Source organism: Lissotriton helveticus, chromosome 1_1 (genome assembly GCF_964261635.1).
Source record: "Lissotriton helveticus chromosome 1_1, aLisHel1.1, whole genome shotgun sequence".
Classification (NCBI taxonomy): Eukaryota; Metazoa; Chordata; class Amphibia; order Caudata; family Salamandridae; genus Lissotriton; species Lissotriton helveticus.
The window spans coordinates 1,264,001,663-1,264,022,264 of NC_136057.1; the positions used below are offsets into that span (position 1 = coordinate 1,264,001,663).

The following is a 20,602-nucleotide window of genomic DNA, read 5'->3' on the forward strand; positions in this document are numbered from 1 at the left end:
CCCAGAAGATAGAAATTTCTCATCCCTCATTACATAAACCGCTTTATTAGACTTTGTAGAATTTCTGCTTGAAGTTTTCGTCTTTAACAGTTACAGATTTAAGAGCCAACACTTTAGCTAGGAGCTTTGGAGAACTATGTGATCTGCTTATTGATAAATCAGATAAGATTCAGTGGTTCTTGTGCTGTGCCCAATTAGCACCTTAAAGCTGCTTCAGTTTTTGAGTAAGCATTGTGCTCTTCTCAGGAATTGTCACTCTTGTCCTCTCTTGGTTAATCACTTTCAATGTTTTTGACAAATAGAGTCTAACTGTTCTTTTGATTCGGTTTTTGTAACCTTTTGATCTCACTTCTGAGGTAGGAAATCTACCAGAGAGATACCATGAGCTGTTCTGTGCCTTATTCCTACTTTATGATTTACAAATAATATGTGGGTATATAGGGTTGGGCCACCACCAGGAGTGCCTGGTCAGTCAGCATGGTGGCATTCTGGGCAGATGTGATGGCCTCTAATTATATATGCAACCTGCATGGTGCTTGGCCTAATATCATGGGCGACAAGAAATGCTGAGCCAGGGCTCCCGATGTATCAGCCAGATTCTTTCGCCTTGTAAAGGAAGCTAATAACCCTGGTATTCTACACATGCCGGGGAGCTATGGAATGCAGCAGATACTAGGCACTAGTGAGACCTCCAGTCTGTACTGTACGACCCAGCTGCAGAGCGGCCTTGCAGTGTTGTGTTCATGCATTTGAAGGACGAGCTGCCCTAGGGGTGCTGAGGTGTTGAGCTTTGCCCGAACTTAGCCCATCCTGTTCAGTTGCAGTAGGGGATGTGGAGTCAGGGCTCCATCCTGGATGGACACGAGGCCTGCATTGGCTGGGCTGCTGAGCTGTGCTCTGCAGTTTTGGGGTGCGGCCTTCCCACTGAGGTTGGCATGGTGGTGAACTAAGGACTCCTTGCCCTGCCTGTCTGGACCTCACCAAGGCTATGTGAATGTGTTGGACGAATACATCTGTGAAGAGATCTGATGGCCGACCCGCCACTGAGAGGGGAAGTGAGCCATGGGGTCTGAAAGTGCTCTCACCTTTTTCAGGTCTGGGTTTGGGCCCCTTGGCTGACCGATCACCAAGGCCGGCAGCAGCCTCGCTAATTTGAACTGGTCTTGGAATCCTCCCACTGGAAACTGATTTTGAGGGAGGGTACGCACTGGAAGCCTTGGAGTTTTGGATTGACGGGGGTTCAACCACAACTACGGAGACCTCATGCACTCCCCTGGAGCGGGGCCACATTCGGAAATGACACTGGAGTGACATGGGTCCTTGGTGCCCCTTTTAGTTTTGGGTGACGGCCTGGGAGTGCATTCCTGCTGCCGGTACACTGTACCTCACTTAAGCACATGGTGGACAGCATCGTCCATCGTCGTGCCTTCTGGAGTGCTGGCTCATACTTAGGGGAACCAATAGGTACAATTGCTTTCTTTGAATGGAGCTGGGAAGGACACCACTTGGAACTGTGCGGGTGAGTAATGTGGTGGACCTTACCTTGGCGCACTTGTGACCTGGACTTATGATCGCTATGGGCAGGTATCAATTACCCAGGGTGTTCCAGCAGACTAAAATTTCGGGTTTGCCATGGGTTACTGGAGCAAGGGGACAACTGAGGAGAGAGATAGGTCACAAGGTACGGCGACTGCCATTGATATTCTTGTTGGCTTTCGAAGCACCAGGTGGGCTCCTGAAAGCAAAATAGACATAGAAGTAATTTGCTACGTGCTGACCTCCGTGAAGTCAGCGACTGGTCCCTCACAACTCAAAAGACAGTTGAAAAATTAAAAACTGACATCTCAGACCTGAAAGCAAAAATAGGCTCTCTGACTGGCTTGGTCCACAGACTGGACATTATGGTGAAGATGCAGAGGGAAGATCCTAACAAAATAATCTCTGTTTTAGTGGTATTCCCTTATGGGCAGAATCAAGCCCAGAGCTTTTCTTGGAACATTGTATCAGAGTCCACCTTAAACCGGACGGCCTATTTTTGTGTTTCATCATAGAGAGGGCCCATAGGGCTCTAAGACCTCCTCCTCCTCCGCCTGGTGCCCTCCCTAGAGCAGTCATTGCTACGTTTGTCAACTATAGGGACAGATACCTCATCCCTCAGCATTCCAGGAGAATTGGAGATGCACGTTTTTTAGAAAAAAGATAATAAATAAGAGTTTTCTCTGCTTATGCACAAAAGAGTTGAAAAAATTAAATCCTTTGAAGCTGTTAATGTTAAAAATAAACTAAGGGCCATGAATATCGAATGTTGCTGTGAATGAAGCTAGGTGTTATATATTATGGATGATTGCACTTTTTCGCTTCTGGAGTATAGGTTTGGGACTGGCTGGAGCAAGCAGACAGGCTGGGGAGAGTGCCTCAACGGTCCAGAGCCTGGAGCTCCTGCTGAAGAGTTAGACACCCAGAGATTGCACATGGCTCTAGATTTTCACTACGTTTTTGGAAGCCCTTGAAAACGTGGTATTTCTCTGCACAATATCCGTCATAGTGTGGCACATCATTCTGTTGGTTCTCAGCTAGTGCCGAGATGCCTTATGGGTAATCAAGCGCGCTATAAAAATATTAACCTAACATAAGTGGTGGTCAGAGATAATGGCACGCTTGGGCTTGGCCTGCAGGAGAGCTTGGAGGCCTTCTCTGCTTTGGAGAGTAGACCTGCAGCTAGTGTTGATCATACGCCCATGTAACCTCCAGACACCATATCAATGGGCTGAACGATCCTGATAGATCTAGGGCCTGATGTACAAAAGCGTTTTTCCATTCTCTGTCAGTGTGAAATTGTGTTAGTACATAAGGGCCCTAGTGTGGAATGTATATACTTGGACTATCAACTGTAGAAGTTCTGAAAGTCATGTAATTTAATTGATGGGAATGATCAAAACTGTATTTGAAAGACGGGTAGAATTGCATGGGAGTTGGGGCTGCTCTATGAGATAGCTTTATCTGCTGTTAATTGGTAGCTTGTAAACGTCAGGAGGGATACCGTACCCCAAATTTGATTTAGGAGAGGCGGAGGGAATTTCGAGGGTCAACCGTCTATCCAATAAGTAAGCTGGGTGAGGACCCTTCTGCGTTCTCATCTGCTTATTCAGTTTATCAAAAGGGAGTCTCGATATGTAGGGTCCCAGGAGTACACTCCAGCATCAATATTCTAGCGCTGACCTTGAAGGCGGCTATGTGCTGTTATATGGATTGCTTGATGGTGAAGCATTTGTGCTCCAAACCAGGACGACATAGCCGTCTTCTGGTCCATATTTCATCTGGGATCCCCTTATCTGGACGTTCCCATGGTTTGAGCTTGTGATTTTAACTGTATTCTGGAAAGACACCCTCCAGAAACCCCACATAACCAGCTATGTCCACAGCACTGATTGAAGTTATGAATGAAAGGGGATGCATGTATATATGGAGACTACTTCACCCAAACGCAAAGGAATTCTCATGTTAGTCAGCTACAGATGACACACAGCAGATTAGACAGAATATTGAACTCCTAGTCCATTGGCTTGAAGGATAACAATATTCAGTATTTAAACCGTTATCGATCATTCACCCTTATTGATGGAGCTCAGTGTTGAGAGATGTAGGGCAAGTGTGCCTACCTTGAGATTATGTCCACAAGTATTAACTGTCACAGCATCCAGGTTGGACGTAAGAGGTAAGTCTATCCATATTGGTCCCGTATTGGGAACCAATAAGAATAGTACTATGATGGTTATGGAGCAAACGCACAGATGCAAAATGCCCTGAAAGTACACGAGCAAAGCGATACCAAAGGGGATGATGTACGGAGCGTTTGAGCAAATCAAATACTCACCCCCAGTCAACTGATCTGGGTTTAATCCATCACCATTCTTTAGCTCTCTCCTCCACCCCAGTTCAGACATGTCCATATGCAAATCAGTCTGACCCTGTGCCTCATGGGACCAGTCCAGCCCGAATTGCCAAGCATTGTCTTCCCTGGACCGGAAACAAGCCTCCTGGGACTGGTTTCGGGTTCATAACCCTCATCAGCCAGGCTATCTTGAATCCCGTGGCAAAGTGAGCAAGAGACCCACGTCTGGGCATACCCTGACAACTTAGGGCGAACAAAGCGACACCAAAGGGGATGATGGACGGAGCGTTTGAGCAAATCAAACACTCACTGTTCCCATGATGCACAGGATCAGACTGATTTGCATATGGCCATGTCTGAACTGGGGTGGTGGAGTGAGCTAAAGAATGGTGATGGATTAAACCCAGAACAGTTGACTGAGGGTGAGTGTTTGATTTGCTCAAATGCTCCGTCCATCATCCCCTTTGGTATCGCTCTGAAAGTACACGAGGACAGACTAAACCTGCTACAGAGGCAATAACCACTCAAACTCGAAGATAAACTAAAATGGCTAGAAGCCAAGAGGGTATTGGGTGAGACATGGGATGTGCTTGGCAGATTCACAATGAAAGATAAGACAACACCTACCAGTGGGTAGCATAAGCCTCCGCGGTGCGGGGGTTCCCTCGAGCTGTGGGAATGATGGGGTGAAGTCTCTGGGAGACAACTCCCCCTGCAGACTGGTATAAAACATGCAAACACCATGGAAAGCAAGTAGTTTAGCATGGGGGTAACCATCATCTTTATAGTTTCTATCCTACCCCACCAGCTTATGAATTTGGGGCTCCATGTCTCCAGCTTGGACTTAATTTTTTTTAGCATCGCTTCCTCGTTATGGTCCAGTGTTGCCTTTAAGTCCCTTCCGAAAAGGAGGCCTAGGTATTTTAGGGGTTTTGTTTGCCAGGCTAGGCCGGATGTACCCAGCACATCCTTTGTTGTGTGGCAGTTCATCGGTTTGCACTCGGATTTCTCCCTATTGAGCTTATAGCCTGAGACATGTGCATACTCCTCTATTGTTTGCACGAGTGCCTTAATTGATTGTTCTGGGTTGTTCGTGGTGATCAGAATATCGTCTGCGTATGCCGCTAACTTGAAGGCTTGCCCCTCTATCTGCACCCCCGTGATCCGGTCATTTGACCTGATCATGTGGAGGAGTGGTTCCAGCTCCTTTCCTTTTCTCTCTCTCAGGCCCCGCCAGGCCGCAATCTTGCAAGACCAGTACAGTATTAAGAATGTCTTTTCTATGGATATGCAAAATTTTATTTTCAATAAAAATATTTTGAAATTAAAAAAAAAAAAAAAAACATGCAAACACCAACTCCATGATTGTATGCTCGAGCTGTATAATGTAGCCAAGCAATGTGGCAGTTTCCCAATTTGAGGAGGGAAGCTGTGTTACTTACTTCGTTAAAGCCCGAAAAGAACACTCTGGACCCATCTTCCTATAGACCCCTGTACATGATGAAAACTAATGTTAAAATTCTTTGTAAAGTAGTAGCGAATAGACTGAAGGGAAAAGTAGAGAGCCTAGTGCATGAGGATCAATCTGGATTTATACCAGAACATAGCACCTCCATGAATAAACACAGACTAATCCTGAAAAAAGTATGGATTTCGGAGGAGAGTCCTGAGTTTGAATTCTACTCCAACTCCACAGCTAAATTGTAAACAGGCGACATTATAGCGTGGCACCTGGAAGGCTGCCCATTCACCCCTTTTGTTTGCTCTGGCGCTTGAGCCTTTGGTGATAGTGCTTAGAAACAGGCTGTAGGGGGTGGTGGGGCTCAGGGTAAGAGGTTTGGTTGTTGTTTTCATTTTTAGACACTGCTATGATGCTCCAGATGGACCTTGCAATCGCGACAGTTGGCTCGCAGTGATATTGTGTCTTTTCCGCACTACTGTCAGCCGTTTACTTGAGCTTCTTAATGCTACATTACTGTCATGGTCATGCACTGCACGAATAATTGCTTGTGTCTGTCCTTTTTTGCCAATAAACAGATTTAATACTAGAAACAGGCTGTAGGGGTGGGCCATCAGGGTGGCTGGAGTAGAACATAATGTCTCAATGTACACCAACGATACGTTGATCTACGTACCCACACTGAGCAATTCCACTGGTCCTGTTTTATAGGAGCATTTGGCTTCCAAAAAGTGCCAGTCTAGATCTCTTTTCTCTTATTTCCTCACAGTGCTCTTACTTGTTATGCCTCCTTGATTACTAGCTTTTATGACAAGCTCTGCCTAGTTTTTAACACTGTTGCATAAGTAATTGATTTATAGATCATAAAATGTTTTTTTTTCTCTTTAATTTTTTCTTTCAGATTGCTATGCTGATTTTTTGAAAGAAGACTTTGATGTAAAGACTTATACTTCCCAGTCCATTCATCAAGCTGTGATTGCCGAGCAGTTAGCCAAGCTTGCACAGGGCATCAGCCAGCTGGACAAAGAGCTTCACCTGCAGGTAAGTGACTCTTCCATACTGGTTAACTGTTTACCAAAGCACTATCTGCACCGCTTTTGAATAGTGGAAGTCAAGTCAAACTTTATTTCGAATGTCTTAAACTCTCATTAAAATGTACAAAACGCAACAAAGCGAGAATACAAAATAAAATTAATTTAAAAAGCTTTGAACTGTGAGAGAGTATAGCTGATTTTAAGAATAAACCTACAGAGAAGCAAGTAACTACGCCATTTAACATCTGAAGAAAGCCTAAAACAACTTGACTCAAAAATGCTCAATAAAGATAATAAAAATGCTTCATAAAACCTTGATAATATTTGCAGAAAGAAGTAAAATGCAGAAACTCCTTCACAAGGACAAAAACAATCATCCGAGTCACGGTCTTGTACTAAAAGCAACCATAAGCTGCAAACAGTACCTGACCTAAATCTACAAAGTAAAGCCCTTCCACAGTGCCCAGGCACCAAAGTTAGATGGGAATCAATACTGCAGGTCTTCAAAATTACAATTGCCTTGCAAATGTCTTGTATAATTCCCTGAAAACCTGTCCCAGGACGCTTGTTTCTGATCCAGGGAGGACCTGGCTTGCCAGCTCGGGCTGGACATTTCCCATGAGGAGCAGGGTCAAGACTGATTTGCATATGGCTGGGCCCAAACAGGGGCAGCGTAGTGCGCAAAAGAACGATGGATTTAACCCAGTGCGCTTGACTGGGGGTGAATGTTTGATTGATTCAGCATTCCGTCCATCATTAGCTGCTGCAGCACTTTTCACCCTATGTGGGGTGGGTATGCCAAACGTGTGCCCCTTGCACACTATGCCACTGGATTCAAGCTAGCCTGGCTGATGAGGGCAATACCCCAAAACCGGTCCCAGTATGCGTGTTTCCAGTCCAGGAAGGACCTGGCTTGGTAGTTTGGGCTTGGCTGTTCCCATGAGGAGCAGGGTCAAGACTTATTTGCATATGGCTGGGTCCAAACAGGGGTGGTGTAGTGAACAATGGATTTAACCCAGATCTCTTGACTGGGAGTGAATGTTTGATTCATTTAGCATTTCGTCCATCATTTGTTGCTGCAGCACATTTAAAAATGTTGGCCCCCAGGAAGAGGATTGTGCAAAAACGACCCCTAAATAAGGAAAATTGCTAACTTTTTCTAAGCTGCAATCCATCTTAAAAATGCGTAAACGAGAGTTACAGGGACTGCATGACATTAACTGCGACTTTGGGAAATTAGTGCTGCGGTATAGGCTTGTGATAAACTGCGTAAAATTTGCCATCAAATTTCTCAGTGTCCTCGAGGGGTCGACCAACAGGACTGCATTGTCTGCATATATATAGTTTTTTTTTATCCTTACCCAATCACCTACCTTCACTTTGGAAGGAGACAAAACTGCCGGTCTAGGGTCATATTTTCCCTGGACAGAAGCCCTGACATCAGCCACAACAGATAAACACACGGCATCCATAACTTTTCTTGACATCCATTCTTTGTTCAGTTTGGAACCTGCAACCCTTCCCCGCAACAAAGTAAAAGGAGCAACGTCGGTAGAAACATGAGTAGTAGTCCTTACTGCCCACAACATATCACTAATTGCCTGTCGCCAATGCAGTCCATTCACCAAAGCAAGCTGAAGGTGTTCCTTAACAACACGGTTGAAACGCTCAACCAAACCGTTGCTGCGGGGATGATTAGCCACGTAAGGATATGTTTAATCCCAGCTTCTTTGAGAAACAAAGTCATTTCAGACGAGACCAGCTGTGTCCCGTTGTCAGACACGATTTCCTCTGGAAAACCCTCCCTTGAGAAAACATCCTGTAAAAACTTAATGACAACAGATGTACTAATAGTGTTAACAAATCTAACCTCTGGCCACTTGGTCATGTATTCACTTAATACCAGAACATACTTTTGAGAGGTTCCTATGGCAGCTATTGTTAAAGTGAAAGCGCAATGCAAATATAAACAAAAGGCTGCCTTTGCACAATGGTGACAGCTTGTTACTCTTCCTCGCAGAAAAAGAAAACACTTCGACTTTTTTTGGGATAGTTTGACTAAGCTACGAAACGCAAGAGACTCAATTATGGCTGCCATAATTGAGTCTTTTGCGCCATACTCACTACAAGCCACCTGTTTTTGTAGCTCTATTCAATCTCTTGCATATCTGGACTACAGTAGCACCGTTCTTGCCTTATGCTCTACTTTATGTATACAGCCCTTCATATTTGGAGGCCAAGTGAGAGATGTGTTTAATACATCTCACAACATTTTTTAATTTCTCGAAGTTGTAAAATCGTTATTTTGTTACTCTTTACCTACCTATTTGAAAATATAACATTTACTTAACTTGACTGCAGGTGTTACACGTCTTTGAATGTTTGGTAAACATGTGAAGGTTTTTACGTGTTACTTAAATATTGTAATGCAAATTCAAAATGTATCGAAAAAATACACATGACACTTGAAAACGAGCACTGCCTTTTTAAAAAGTAGAACGCACGTTTTCATTTTCAACTATTTGTATGCGTTTACTTTAAAGATTTCAGCTCAAGTTGTTTTCCTTTTCAGAATTTCTTAGAAAAAAATAACTATAATAGGTACATAAAGCTGTGCTGCCCCCCGGTGTTTTTATAGACAAGTGCAATATGTGAGAGCTGTTTGAACACGGCAGAGGCTCACCATTCAAGTGCGTTAAGATAAAAACGATGCCTGTGATTATATTTTAAACCGTTACAAAAGATGAGCTTTTAATTCCCCTAGCTATTTTCTCGTCGGATTGCGTTTTCCTTGTCTTGGTAGAAACATTTTACGGTTGCAGTGGTTGAAAACCACGCAAATGAGTTGCGTTTCTTATCGGCAAACTTTTTTCACAACAGGCCAGGATTCTTACTTTAAAACCGGGACCTCACTCACAGTTGTGCCATTCCAGGCTGCACAAGTAGTGGGTTTATGCAGACTTGTAAATATGAAAGACCCTTATTTATTTATTTTTATTTATTTAAGAGGTTTTATATAGCGCTGGCTGGACCCAGGAGTATCAGAGCGCTTTACAAGGTGTTTCCATACAGGTACAGTGTGTATAAGCACAGACAACGGAATAATAAAAGAACAAGTCCACATAGGATACATGACATCTAGATAAAAAAGTAAAAACAATTGCTAGACACTATGAGTCATACAAAATAGCGGTCACAGTTTGGCGGGAAGCCTCACTTAGGTATACAAAAACATGCAAGAGAACTGACTGTCATGAGGAGGGGAGGTAAGGTGATCAGATAGAAGGAAAGGGAGTTGGCCAGGCGGGTGGTCACAAGTCATATGCAGAGCAGATAGGTGGGGTGATGCAGAGGGGCGAGGCTACCAGGGAAGGATTAGAAACCCCAGTATTTATTAAGGAGAAGATGTTTGAGTTCTTTTTTGAAGCTGGGGTAGGACTGGTTACAGCGGAGGTCTTTAGGGAGGGCATTCCAAATAAGTGGGGCATCGCCTGAAAATGAGCGTGACTGAGTGGAATTCTTTTTCTGAATGGGGGGAATAAGTAGGAGGGTGTTGGAGCTTCTCAGTGATCGCGTGCAGCCTGCTTTGGTCAGTTTATTGGAGAGGTATGCCGGTGTGTTTTGGTGGAGGATTTTGTGCGTAATGCAGGCGGTTTTATATGTGGATCTACCTTCAATGGGGAGCCATTTAAGGGATTTAAGGGCGGGAGAGATGTGGTCAAATCGTTTGCAGTCCGTGATAAGCCTAGCCGCGAGGTTGAGCACAGATTTAAGAGGTGCCAGGTGGGTTTTGGGAATTCCGGTGAGGATGGCATTGCCGTAATCAATGCGCGATAGAGCAAGCGATTGGACTGCCAGTTTAAAGTCATCAATTGGGATGAAGGGCTTAATTTTCTTAAGGTTACGGAGGGTAAGGAGGGCTCCTTTGGCAGAGTTGTTGATGTGAACGTTGAGAGTTAGTCGGTTGTCAAGGGAGATGCCCAAGGATTTGACTGAGGTGGCTAGGGACAGGGAGCAGTTGAGGGCGTTAAGGTCTGTGATCCACTTTTGAATGGGGAGCTGGTTGTTTTTTGGGGAGAAAAGAATAATTTCAGTTTTTTTTGGGTTAAGTTTGAGATGGTTCGAGTGGAACCAGGCTTGAATTTTGATGAGGGTGTTGTTGAGGTGGAGGATGTCAGCATGGGTTTTTATCTTATGGTAGAGTTGTGTATCGTCAGCGTAGAGGTGATAGTTAATCCCTGCTTGTTTGAGAATGAGGGTGAGAGGTTCCATGAAGAGGTTAAAGAGAGAGGGAGATAGTATGGATCCTTGTGGAACTCCTAGAGAGATGGGGGAGGGGTTCGAAAGGCAATTGTGGATTTTAATTTGCTGAGCGCGGTGCTGCAGGTATGAGACAAACCAATTATGAGTCATGCCATTAAGGCCGAATCGTTCTTTAAGGACTTTGAGAAGAACAGAGTGGTTAACGGTATCGAACGCTGCGGAGAGATCAAGGAGGATCAGTAGGCTAGATTTGCCATTGTCAAGGGAGTGGTGAATGTCATCTATAATGTTAAGCATGGCGGTTTCGGTGCTGCAGCCTTTCCTGAAGCCAGATTGAAGAGGGTCAAGTAAGTTAAAAAGTTCAATGTGTCTGTCAAGCTGAAGAAGGACACATTTTTCAAGGGCTTTCGAGAGGAGGGGCAAGTTGGAGATAGGACGGAGGTTGTTGAGGTCATTAGGGTCAGCCGTAGGGTTTTTAAGAATGGGGGTGATTTGTCCCAGTTGAAGGGAGGTGGGGACACAGCCGGTGGCTAGGGAGGTGTTAATGATCGAGGTCCAGGCAGGTGTGATGATATGTTTGAGGTTTTGGACAAGTTTAGAAGGGAGGGGGTCTTTAGTGTGGGAGGAGGGTTTAAGTTTTGCAATGATGTCAAAGACATCTCTTTCAGTGACTGGCTGGAAATTATGCCAAGCGGCGTTATTTTTAGGGTGAGTGTTGGGGGGATTAGAATCTTGGAGGGTGGAGGGAAAGGGGGGGGTGTGAGATCAGTATTATGGAGGGTCGTGGAGGGGGCGGGGGGGAGTGGGCAGGAAGCAGGTGCGGTAGGGGGGATGTGTAGTATGGAGATAGGGGTCAGAGTCGGCAGGAAGGATTGCTCTATTTTTGTAATTTTTTCAGAGAAAAAGAGGGCTATTTCTTCGCATCTGGACGTCGAGGCCATAAGTACAGGCGGAGCGGCTGAGGTTTGATTGCGAACAATGTTGAACAGTTCTCTGGGTCTGTTTTTGGCTTGGTCAAGTTGTGTTCTGAAAAAGGATGCTTTTTGTTTAAGGATGTGTTTTTTGTAAGAGGATCTTGCAAGTCTGAGGCGAGCTAGGTGCAAGGGGGAAGGGTGCAGTCTCCATGTTCTTTCCGTCTGTCTCAGTGAGCGTCTTTCATTGTTAAGCTCCGTATTAAACCATGATTTGGAAGGGACGGTTCTTTGGTTTTTGAGCTTAAGCGGGGCCAGGAGGTCTAGGGTTTCAATAACTGCTTTGTTGTAGTGTTCAGTAAGTTCATTTGCGTTAAGTGAGGGCGGAATGGCGAGAAGTTGGGCATGGAGTTTGGATTCCAGTACATCCGGGGGGATATTATTCAAATTTCTGGTCAGTTTCGAGGGTTTAGTGGTTTTCGTGGGCGGGGGAGTGGCAGAGACCGCTATAGAGAACAGTATGAGATGGTGGTCGGACCAGTCGATGGGAACAATGTTGGATAGGAGGGCTAGATCTTTGCTAGTAATTATTGCATCTAGGATAGCTCCTTTGGAATGGGTCGGGGAGTGACAGAGTTGCAGAGGTGTCTTCGAACCATAGCCCGGTAGACCTATTCAAGGGGAAAAGGTATGATTGATCAGTGCTATCTTTTTCTTTTGTTACATTTTCTTAAGTGATATAATGCCTTGGAGCCTTGTGTACACCATCCTTGGAATGTGATTCGTTAAGGGGCAGAACCACTGGTGTAATGAGCGGTGCTGGGTGTACTGTCGTGGTGGATGCATTAAAGAGAACGGAAGCTTAACCTGCGCCTGAGTTTTCTCTTAACAATAAGTAACTCGTGTTTTGGGGCACACTGATAGCGTGGTTGTTTTAAAACACTAAATACCTTTGAGACATGAGACAGACGGTCAGATCAGATCAGAATACACTTTATTCGATTTAAAAAATATTAAACTATAAAAGCACAATACATATGAAAGAAGAAGACATATATTTCAACAAAGTAGAATAAATAAATAGTTAAACAGACTCACACAATTTAAGAAAGAGGAGGACTATCCATTGTCATCCGGTGTCTGACCACCCCTTTCAGGTATTTAGCAATATGGTCAGTCAGGGTCATTCATTCAAAAAAGACAGACGGTCACAATTGAAAGAAAAAAAACACATCAATATGTACTGCCTCACATGTCAGTGCCTACTCTAACGCTTCCGTACCACATCAAGCTTGAACACAGCTTCTGGTTCTTTGGCACATGGTTGGAGCACATGTCAAACATCATGCCCTTCCCCCACAAACGATACAGAAAAGGGGGTGGTGATGAACAGAGTGTCTGAATTAAGCAGACCACTCTTACCCAGTCCAAAGATCAGGGCTTGATCCATCACCGTTATTTATCTCACTGCCCCATCCCAGCTCAGAACCTGGCTATATGCAAATTAGTCTGTCCCTGGCCCAGTGCATCATGGGAACAGGGCAGACCAAACTACCAAGCCAATTCTTCACCAGAAAGGAGACAAGCTACCGGGGACCGGTTTCTGGCATTTCAGCCTCTTCGGCCCGGCTTGCTTGAATCCTGATGGAGCAGTGAGAAAGGGACTCATGTCTGAGTATACCCTGCCACACCTATAGTGGGCAAAAACGATACAGAAAAGGGGGTGGTGATGAACAGAGTGTCTGAATTAAGCAGACCACTCTTACCCAGTCCAAAGATCAGGGCTTGATCCATCACCGTTATTTATCTCACTGCCCCATCCCAGCTCAGAACCTGGCTATATGCAAATTAGTCTGTCCCTGGCCCAGTGCATCATGGGAACAGGGCAGACCAAACTACCAAGCCAATTCTTCACCAGAAAGGAGACAAGCTACCGGGGACCGGTTTCTGGCATTTCAGCCTCTTCGGCCCGGCTTGCTTGAATCCTGATGGAGCAGTGAGAAAGGGACTCATGTCTGAGTATACCCTGCCACACCTATAGTGGCCAAAAACGATACAGAAAAGGGGGTGGTGATTAACAGAGTGTCTGAATTAAGCAGACCACTCTTACCCAGTCCAAAGATCAGGGCTTGATCCATCACCGTTATTTATCTCACTGCCCCATCCCAGCTCAGAACCTGGCTATATGCAAATTAGTCTGTCCCTGGCCCAGTGCATCATGGGAACAGGGCAGACCAAACTACCAAGCCAATTCTTCACCAGAAAGGAGACAAGCTACCGGGGACCGGTTTCTGGCATTTCAGCCTCTTCGGCCCGGCTTGCTTGAATCCTGATGGAGCAGTGAGAAAGGGACTCATGTCTGAGTATACCCTGCCACACCTATAGTGGCCAAAAACGATACAGAAAAGGGGGTGGTGATGAACAGAGTGTCTGAATTAAGCAGACCACTCTTACCCAGTCCAAAGATCAGGGCTTGATCCATCACCGTTATTTATCTCACTGCCCCATCCCAGCTCAGAACCTGGCTATATGCAAATTAGTCTGTCCCTGGCCCAGTGCATCATGGGAACAGGGCAGACCAAACTACCAAGCCAATTCTTCACCAGAAAGGAGACAAGCTACCGGGGACCGGTTTCTGGCATTTCAGCCTCTTCGGCCCGGCTTGCTTGAATCCTGATGGAGCAGTGAGAAAGGGACTCATGTCTGAGTATACCCTGCCACACCTATAGTGGCCAAAAACGATACAGAAAAGGGGGTGGTGATGAACAGAGTGTCTGAATTAAGCAGACCACTCTTACCCAGTCCAAAGATCAGGGCTTGATCCATCACCGTTATTTATCTCACTGCCCCATCCCAGCTCAGAACCTGGCTATATGCAAATTAGTCTGTCCCTGGCCCAGTGCATCATGGGAACAGGGCAGACCAAACTACCAAGCCAATTCTTCACCAGAAAGGAGACAAGCTACCGGGGACCGGTTTCTGGCATTTCAGCCTCTTCGGCCCGGCTTGCTTGAATCCTGATGGAGCAGTGAGAAAGGGACTCATGTCTGAGTATACCCTGCCACACCTATAGTGGCCAAAAACGATACAGAAAAGGGGGTGGTGATGAACAGAGTGTCTGAATTAAGCAGACCACTCTTACCCAGTCCAAAGATCAGGGCTTGATCCATCACCGTTATTTATCTCACTGCCCCATCCCAGCTCAGAACCTGGCTATATGCAAATTAGTCTGTCCCTGGCCCAGTGCATCATGGGAACAGGGCAGACCAAACTACCAAGCCAATTCTTCACCAGAAAGGAGACAAGCTACCGGGGACCGGTTTCTGGCATTTCAGCCTCTTCGGCCCGGCTTGCTTGAATCCTGATGGAGCAGTGAGAAAGGGACTCATGTCTGAGTATACCCTGCCACACCTATAGTGGGCAAAAACGATACAGAAAAGGGGGTGGTGATGAACAGAGTGTCTGAATTAAGCAGACCACTCTTACCCAGTCCAAAGATCAGGGCTTGATCCATCACCGTTATTTATCTCACTGCCCCATCCCAGCTCAGAACCTGGCTATATGCAAATTAGTCTGTCCCTGGCCCAGTGCATCATGGGAACAGGGCAGACCAAACTACCAAGCCAATTCTTCACCAGAAAGGAGACAAGCTACCGGGGACCGGTTTCTGGCATTTCAGCCTCTTCGGCCCGGCTTGCTTGAATCCTGATGGAGCAGTGAGAAAGGGACTCATGTCTGAGTATACCCTGCCACACCTATAGTGGCCAAAAACGATACAGAAAAGGGGGTGGTGATGAACAGAGTGTCTGAATTAAGCAGACCACTCTTACCCAGTCCAAAGATCAGGGCTTGATCCATCACCGTTATTTATCTCACTGCCCCATCCCAGCTCAGAACCTGGCTATATGCAAATTAGTCTGTCCCTGGCCCAGTGCATCATGGGAACAGGGCAGACCAAACTACCAAGCCAATTCTTCACCAGAAAGGAGACAAGCTACCGGGGACCGGTTTCTGGCATTTCAGCCTCTTCGGCCCGGCTTGCTTGAATCCTGATGGAGCAGTGAGAAAGGGACTCATGTCTGAGTATACCCTGCCACACCTATAGTGGCCAAAAACGATACAGAAAAGGGGGTGGTGATGAACAGAGTGTCTGAATTAAGCAGACCACTCTTACCCAGTCCAAAGATCAGGGCTTGATCCATCACCGTTATTTATCTCACTGCCCCATCCCAGCTCAGAACCTGGCTATATGCAAATTAGTCTGTCCCTGGCCCAGTGCATCATGGGAACAGGGCAGACCAAACTACCAAGCCAATTCTTCACCAGAAAGGAGACAAGCTACCGGGGACCGGTTTCTGGCATTTCAGCCTCTTCGGCCCGGCTTGCTTGAATCCTGATGGAGCAGTGAGAAAGGGACTCATGTCTGAGTATACCCTGCCACACCTATAGTGGCCAAAAACGATACAGAAAAGGGGGTGGTGATGAACAGAGTGTCTGAATTAAGCAGACCACTCTTACCCAGTCCAAAGATCAGGGCTTGATCCATCACCGTTATTTATCTCACTGCCCCATCCCAGCTCAGAACCTGGCTATATGCAAATTAGTCTGTCCCTGGCCCAGTGCATCATGGGAACAGGGCAGACCAAACTACCAAGCCAATTCTTCACCAGAAAGGAGACAAGCTACCGGGGACCGGTTTCTGGCATTTCAGCCTCTTCGGCCCGGCTTGCTTGAATCCTGATGGAGCAGTGAGAAAGGGACTCATGTCTGAGTATACCCTGCCACACCTATAGTGGCCAAAAACGATACAGAAAAGGGGGTGGTGATGAACAGAGTGTCTGAATTAAGCAGACCACTCTTACCCAGTCCAAAGATCAGGGCTTGATCCATCACCGTTATTTATCTCACTGCCCCATCCCAGCTCAGAACCTGGCTATATGCAAATTAGTCTGTCCCTGGCCCAGTGCATCATGGGAACAGGGCAGACCAAACTACCCCCACAAAGGCAGCACTGGAAAACAACACCTTATCATCCATTCGTATTGAAAAAGATTTCCGGTTACCCAATTGCAATTAAATTCTTTTTGCGGCCTTGTCAGGGGTGTGAAGTGTTATATGAATGGCACAATACATGCATTAGAAAAACGTAACCCCTTAAGTGTTAGCCTCCCCACCATCCCCACTGTACTTATCTCTTTTTTAGGTCTCGCCTAGGCGGCGATTGCGCTGTCTCTTCAAGGCAGTCTGTATTTAGGATATGGGCATAAAGCTACGCCTACCTTCCTCCCTTCTTTTTAATTGGCTCCTGTCCCTGTCCTTTGTAAATGGTGGCGTTTCATTGGTAATTAGGCTTAATTGACCCTCCTTAGTACAGCTTTGTTTCTTATTTTAACCTCCAATGAAGACACCCCGTTACGCCCTAGATTTTAATTACATCCTCAAGGCAATATTTTCGTGAAAGGCCTTCAGACTAGACACTCACTTGGTCATAACTAGGTTGGCAGTGGTTACTTTAATCGCTAGCACATATCAAATTTTTATTAGAGCTTGTATAAATTTCCCTTCATCAGCTCCACATAGAGTACAACCTAATCCTGATTTAATAAAATAATTGTTTTGCCACATTTCAAAGCTATCAATTGTATATATGGACATAGCTATTTGAATGTACTCGTGGTACTGTCTTGCATGCAATGCATTCTGGGTAGGGCGCCCGGTTTTATGGGGTTTTTTGCCATTTCCGTCTGTATTTATCCATATTTATTTTTTGGGCATTTTATCTGTATTATCCACATTTATTTTTCCCACAAGTAAAAGACGACGCTGCAGCTAGTATTTTTCCACATTTATGTAAATTGACAATGCACACTTGCACTTGTTTGTTATTGGTCAACACAATACATTCATCTGATAACTTTGCCATTCGCAGAATGTCCCAAATACGCCTAAAAGTGCTATCAAAAGCCATTTGTATCAGAGCCTTGCAGTTTCTGCATCGACACAGAGTGCCACATCCTCTCCCACACTGAACACCATACTGCTCCACTGAGAGAAACTCACACTGCCTTCATTACAACCCAATTGTGCTGCCCTACAGACACCTGGAAGCAACTCAATTCAAATTATGCACTAGACAAGATAATATGCTGCCGAATAAAAGCATGTCTGTATGTGCCCAGCACTGCTTTCTAAACTGCATGTTATCATTTTTGAATTGGGATAAACTAATATCATTGCAAGGCCCACAGTGCAGATATTGGAGCAGGAGGGGAGGGGAGCAGGCAGAGTTCACGCGGTGACAGCTCTGCACTTCCTTCCAGAGCTGGGGCGTTGGGGGTGCACCGAAAACCTAAGCAAAAAACCTCCCCCCTTGGACAGAGGGAAGCTAGCCGGTAACGAAAGGCAATCAGTCAATGAGAGGTGCGAACGGGACTGATTTTGCTGTCTCTCCGATTTAAGTCTGTACAGACGTGTCAAGTTGAATTGTTAAAAGCGTGATGGTTGCTGTATCACACCAAAAGGGAGAGGGGAGGCCCGTTGTCATTAAAATATAATCCTGCTGTGATTTAAAATAAGTCACGCCATTGAGCATCATAGTTTAGGACTGAGCCTTTTCTAACATTGAAATCTATATTATTTCACTACTCTCCCCTTACATACATTGTATTGAAGGCATTGACAAAAATACAGTTAGTGGGCGTTTGTTAATGCTTTATTTATTTGGACTGCACGAAAGTTGTTATAGTAACATGCACATGATGTGCCCTAGGTCATGCTGATAATTTTACAAACAGCCTGTACCTCGATGCACTCAGAAATTTTCTGAAGGCTTTCGGGCTTTGGGGACTTCGGGGGCTCTGAGCTCTGACTCTGCTCCACTCCACACTGACTCTTCCCACACAGGAACTGGATGCGACTTTCTGTGTTAAAAACACCCGAGTATTTCACTGGTCTTTAAAAGACCATTCACTTTTAACGAGGCCTTGTTGTTTCTTGAATGGCTTTTTTCCACCCCATAAATACTGATAACACCAATCTAGAGGCGATACTTACTCTGTGAGTAATAACCATACCTGTTTTTCAACACTCTGCTGGAGCAGGGCAGCGCCACAAAATGTGGTAGTTATTTCCCGTTTTTACATAGAAATACAGACAAAGGAAAACTTGTTTTCCGTCTGTATTTATATATAAAAATCAGTTTAAACGGAAAACCGGGAGCCCTAATTATGGGTAGGGTGGATTTACCATATCTTCTGCAAGGTGCAGTACCATATGTGACCAAAAGTTTGATGCTCACTAGGGGCCTCTAGGAGCCACTTGTGGTACTTCATCTAGCCATGCAGTGCTGGTGTCTTGCTCACCAGGGACCTCTAGGAGCAGCTTGTGGTACTTCATCTAGCCATGCAGTGCTGGTGTCTTGCTCACCAGGGACCTCTAAGAGCAGCTAGCAGCAATACACTTAGACATGCAGTGCTGGTTCCTTGCTCTCTAGGGACCTCTAGGAGCAGCTTGTGGTGCTGCACTGAGACATAAAATGCTGTTTCATGGCTCACTAGAGGTCTCGCATTACTGAAAGTATGAGTTATTGGCGTTGCATTATTATTTGCAACGCCAATACCTCAACCTATCTGTAATGCGAGACCTATTGCATTGGAAATGCTATAGTTTATTATTAGCTCTGGTGTGTTAAGGATATGTTGTGGGTCAAGTGTTTGTTACTGAGGCCCTATTTCCGTAGAGAATTTCTGATGCGAAACCATGAGAGGGCAATTTTTAGGTTGAGCATTCGAGCCCTCTTGTATATACTTTACTATATACTTTACTATATACTTATATGTGTATATACTTTGTGGGCTCTGGAGATCAGCCCTAGGACTTGTCTGCTTCCACTTGGGGACTTTTTTTCTGTTGAACTGCCTCTATTTAACTGTCTTGATAGAAAACGACCAGCAGAGGTCAGTAAAATACCAGAATTGCTTTCTGCTGAGGTACTTTCTATTTTTAATTTTTCTGGCAACTGCCTCTATTTAACGTTCTTGATAGAAAACGACCAGCAGAGGTCATTAAAATACCAGAATCACTTTAGCATTCTCTAAAATCCAGTCCTTCGAAATTTACTTCCACGAACGCCTGTAGACAATAATATTTTTTTCAAATCTTCGTATTTTCAGTGATATGACCACCGAAGGCCCTGCTTTTATATTAAAAACAGAGCTTTGGACCATACCATTTCCAGCTGAAATGCAATATTTCTATCCATGTTTTCCCATACATGGCGTGTCATGCAGTGCTTTCTTTCCCTCCATGTTAAAGAACAGTAGATGTTCAGCACCCAGGCTAATGTGCTGCATAGCTCAATACCTATAAAGTCCCAAAGGCGAGACCGATTGCATTGCAAAGGCTTGTTAGTAATTGCCATGATAGAGATGAAGTCATCCTGGGATGTGCTATGGTAGTTCTGTATTTCCATTCAACAAGCTACATGGCATTGGCAGATGTATTGGACAGCTATTGTAAAATCAGTAGCCTCAGATGACAAAGCTGTTGATGTTCTGTGGTGTACTACTGTGTTGTAGCATTTATATAGCGCTTCATACCACTGACGAATATGCATAGGCTTTTGAAAGTATCCTTGAACATCTCAATTAGATTTCTACTATTTATAAACATGGATAATCTGTGTCTTATTGGTGTAAGTATTTGTGTTCTTATGTTTTGTTGCATCACATTTGTGTTCACTTTGCATTTCTAAACTTTATGCGGTAATCCGAGTTTTCCTGAATGTTATCCTTTTATTGTGGTTCATTAAGAAAAGGCGTTCTCATTTGGTTGATTCTGTTCTTCTCTTGTGCGTGTCGACGACAAGAGTCTATGGGTGTCCCTTAAGTGTGGTCTCTTTGAATCCTTACAATTATACACATGATGCAGCTCCGCTGCTGTTTGGATGGTGGTTAGTGTGGGTGGGAGGTGAGTTATCTCCAGTATGAGAGTGCTTCAGGCAAGGTGGCTGGGATGGAATGTGGGTGCAGTTGTGGAGGTGAGG

The 20,602-nt window shown here is 45.0% G+C and overlaps 1 protein-coding gene across 1 annotated transcript in view; it reads left to right on the forward strand.

Moving 5' to 3' along the window:
- Window positions 1-20,602, forward strand: part of COG5 (component of oligomeric golgi complex 5) — a 1,467,851-nt gene that overhangs the window by 34,799 nt on the left and 1,412,450 nt on the right. Inside the window, exon 2 of the mRNA XM_078680311.1 lies at window positions 6,253-6,392. Within this exon, the coding sequence (XP_078536437.1) occupies window positions 6,253-6,392 (140 nt within the window). The remainder of the gene's footprint in view (window positions 1-6,252; window positions 6,393-20,602) is intronic.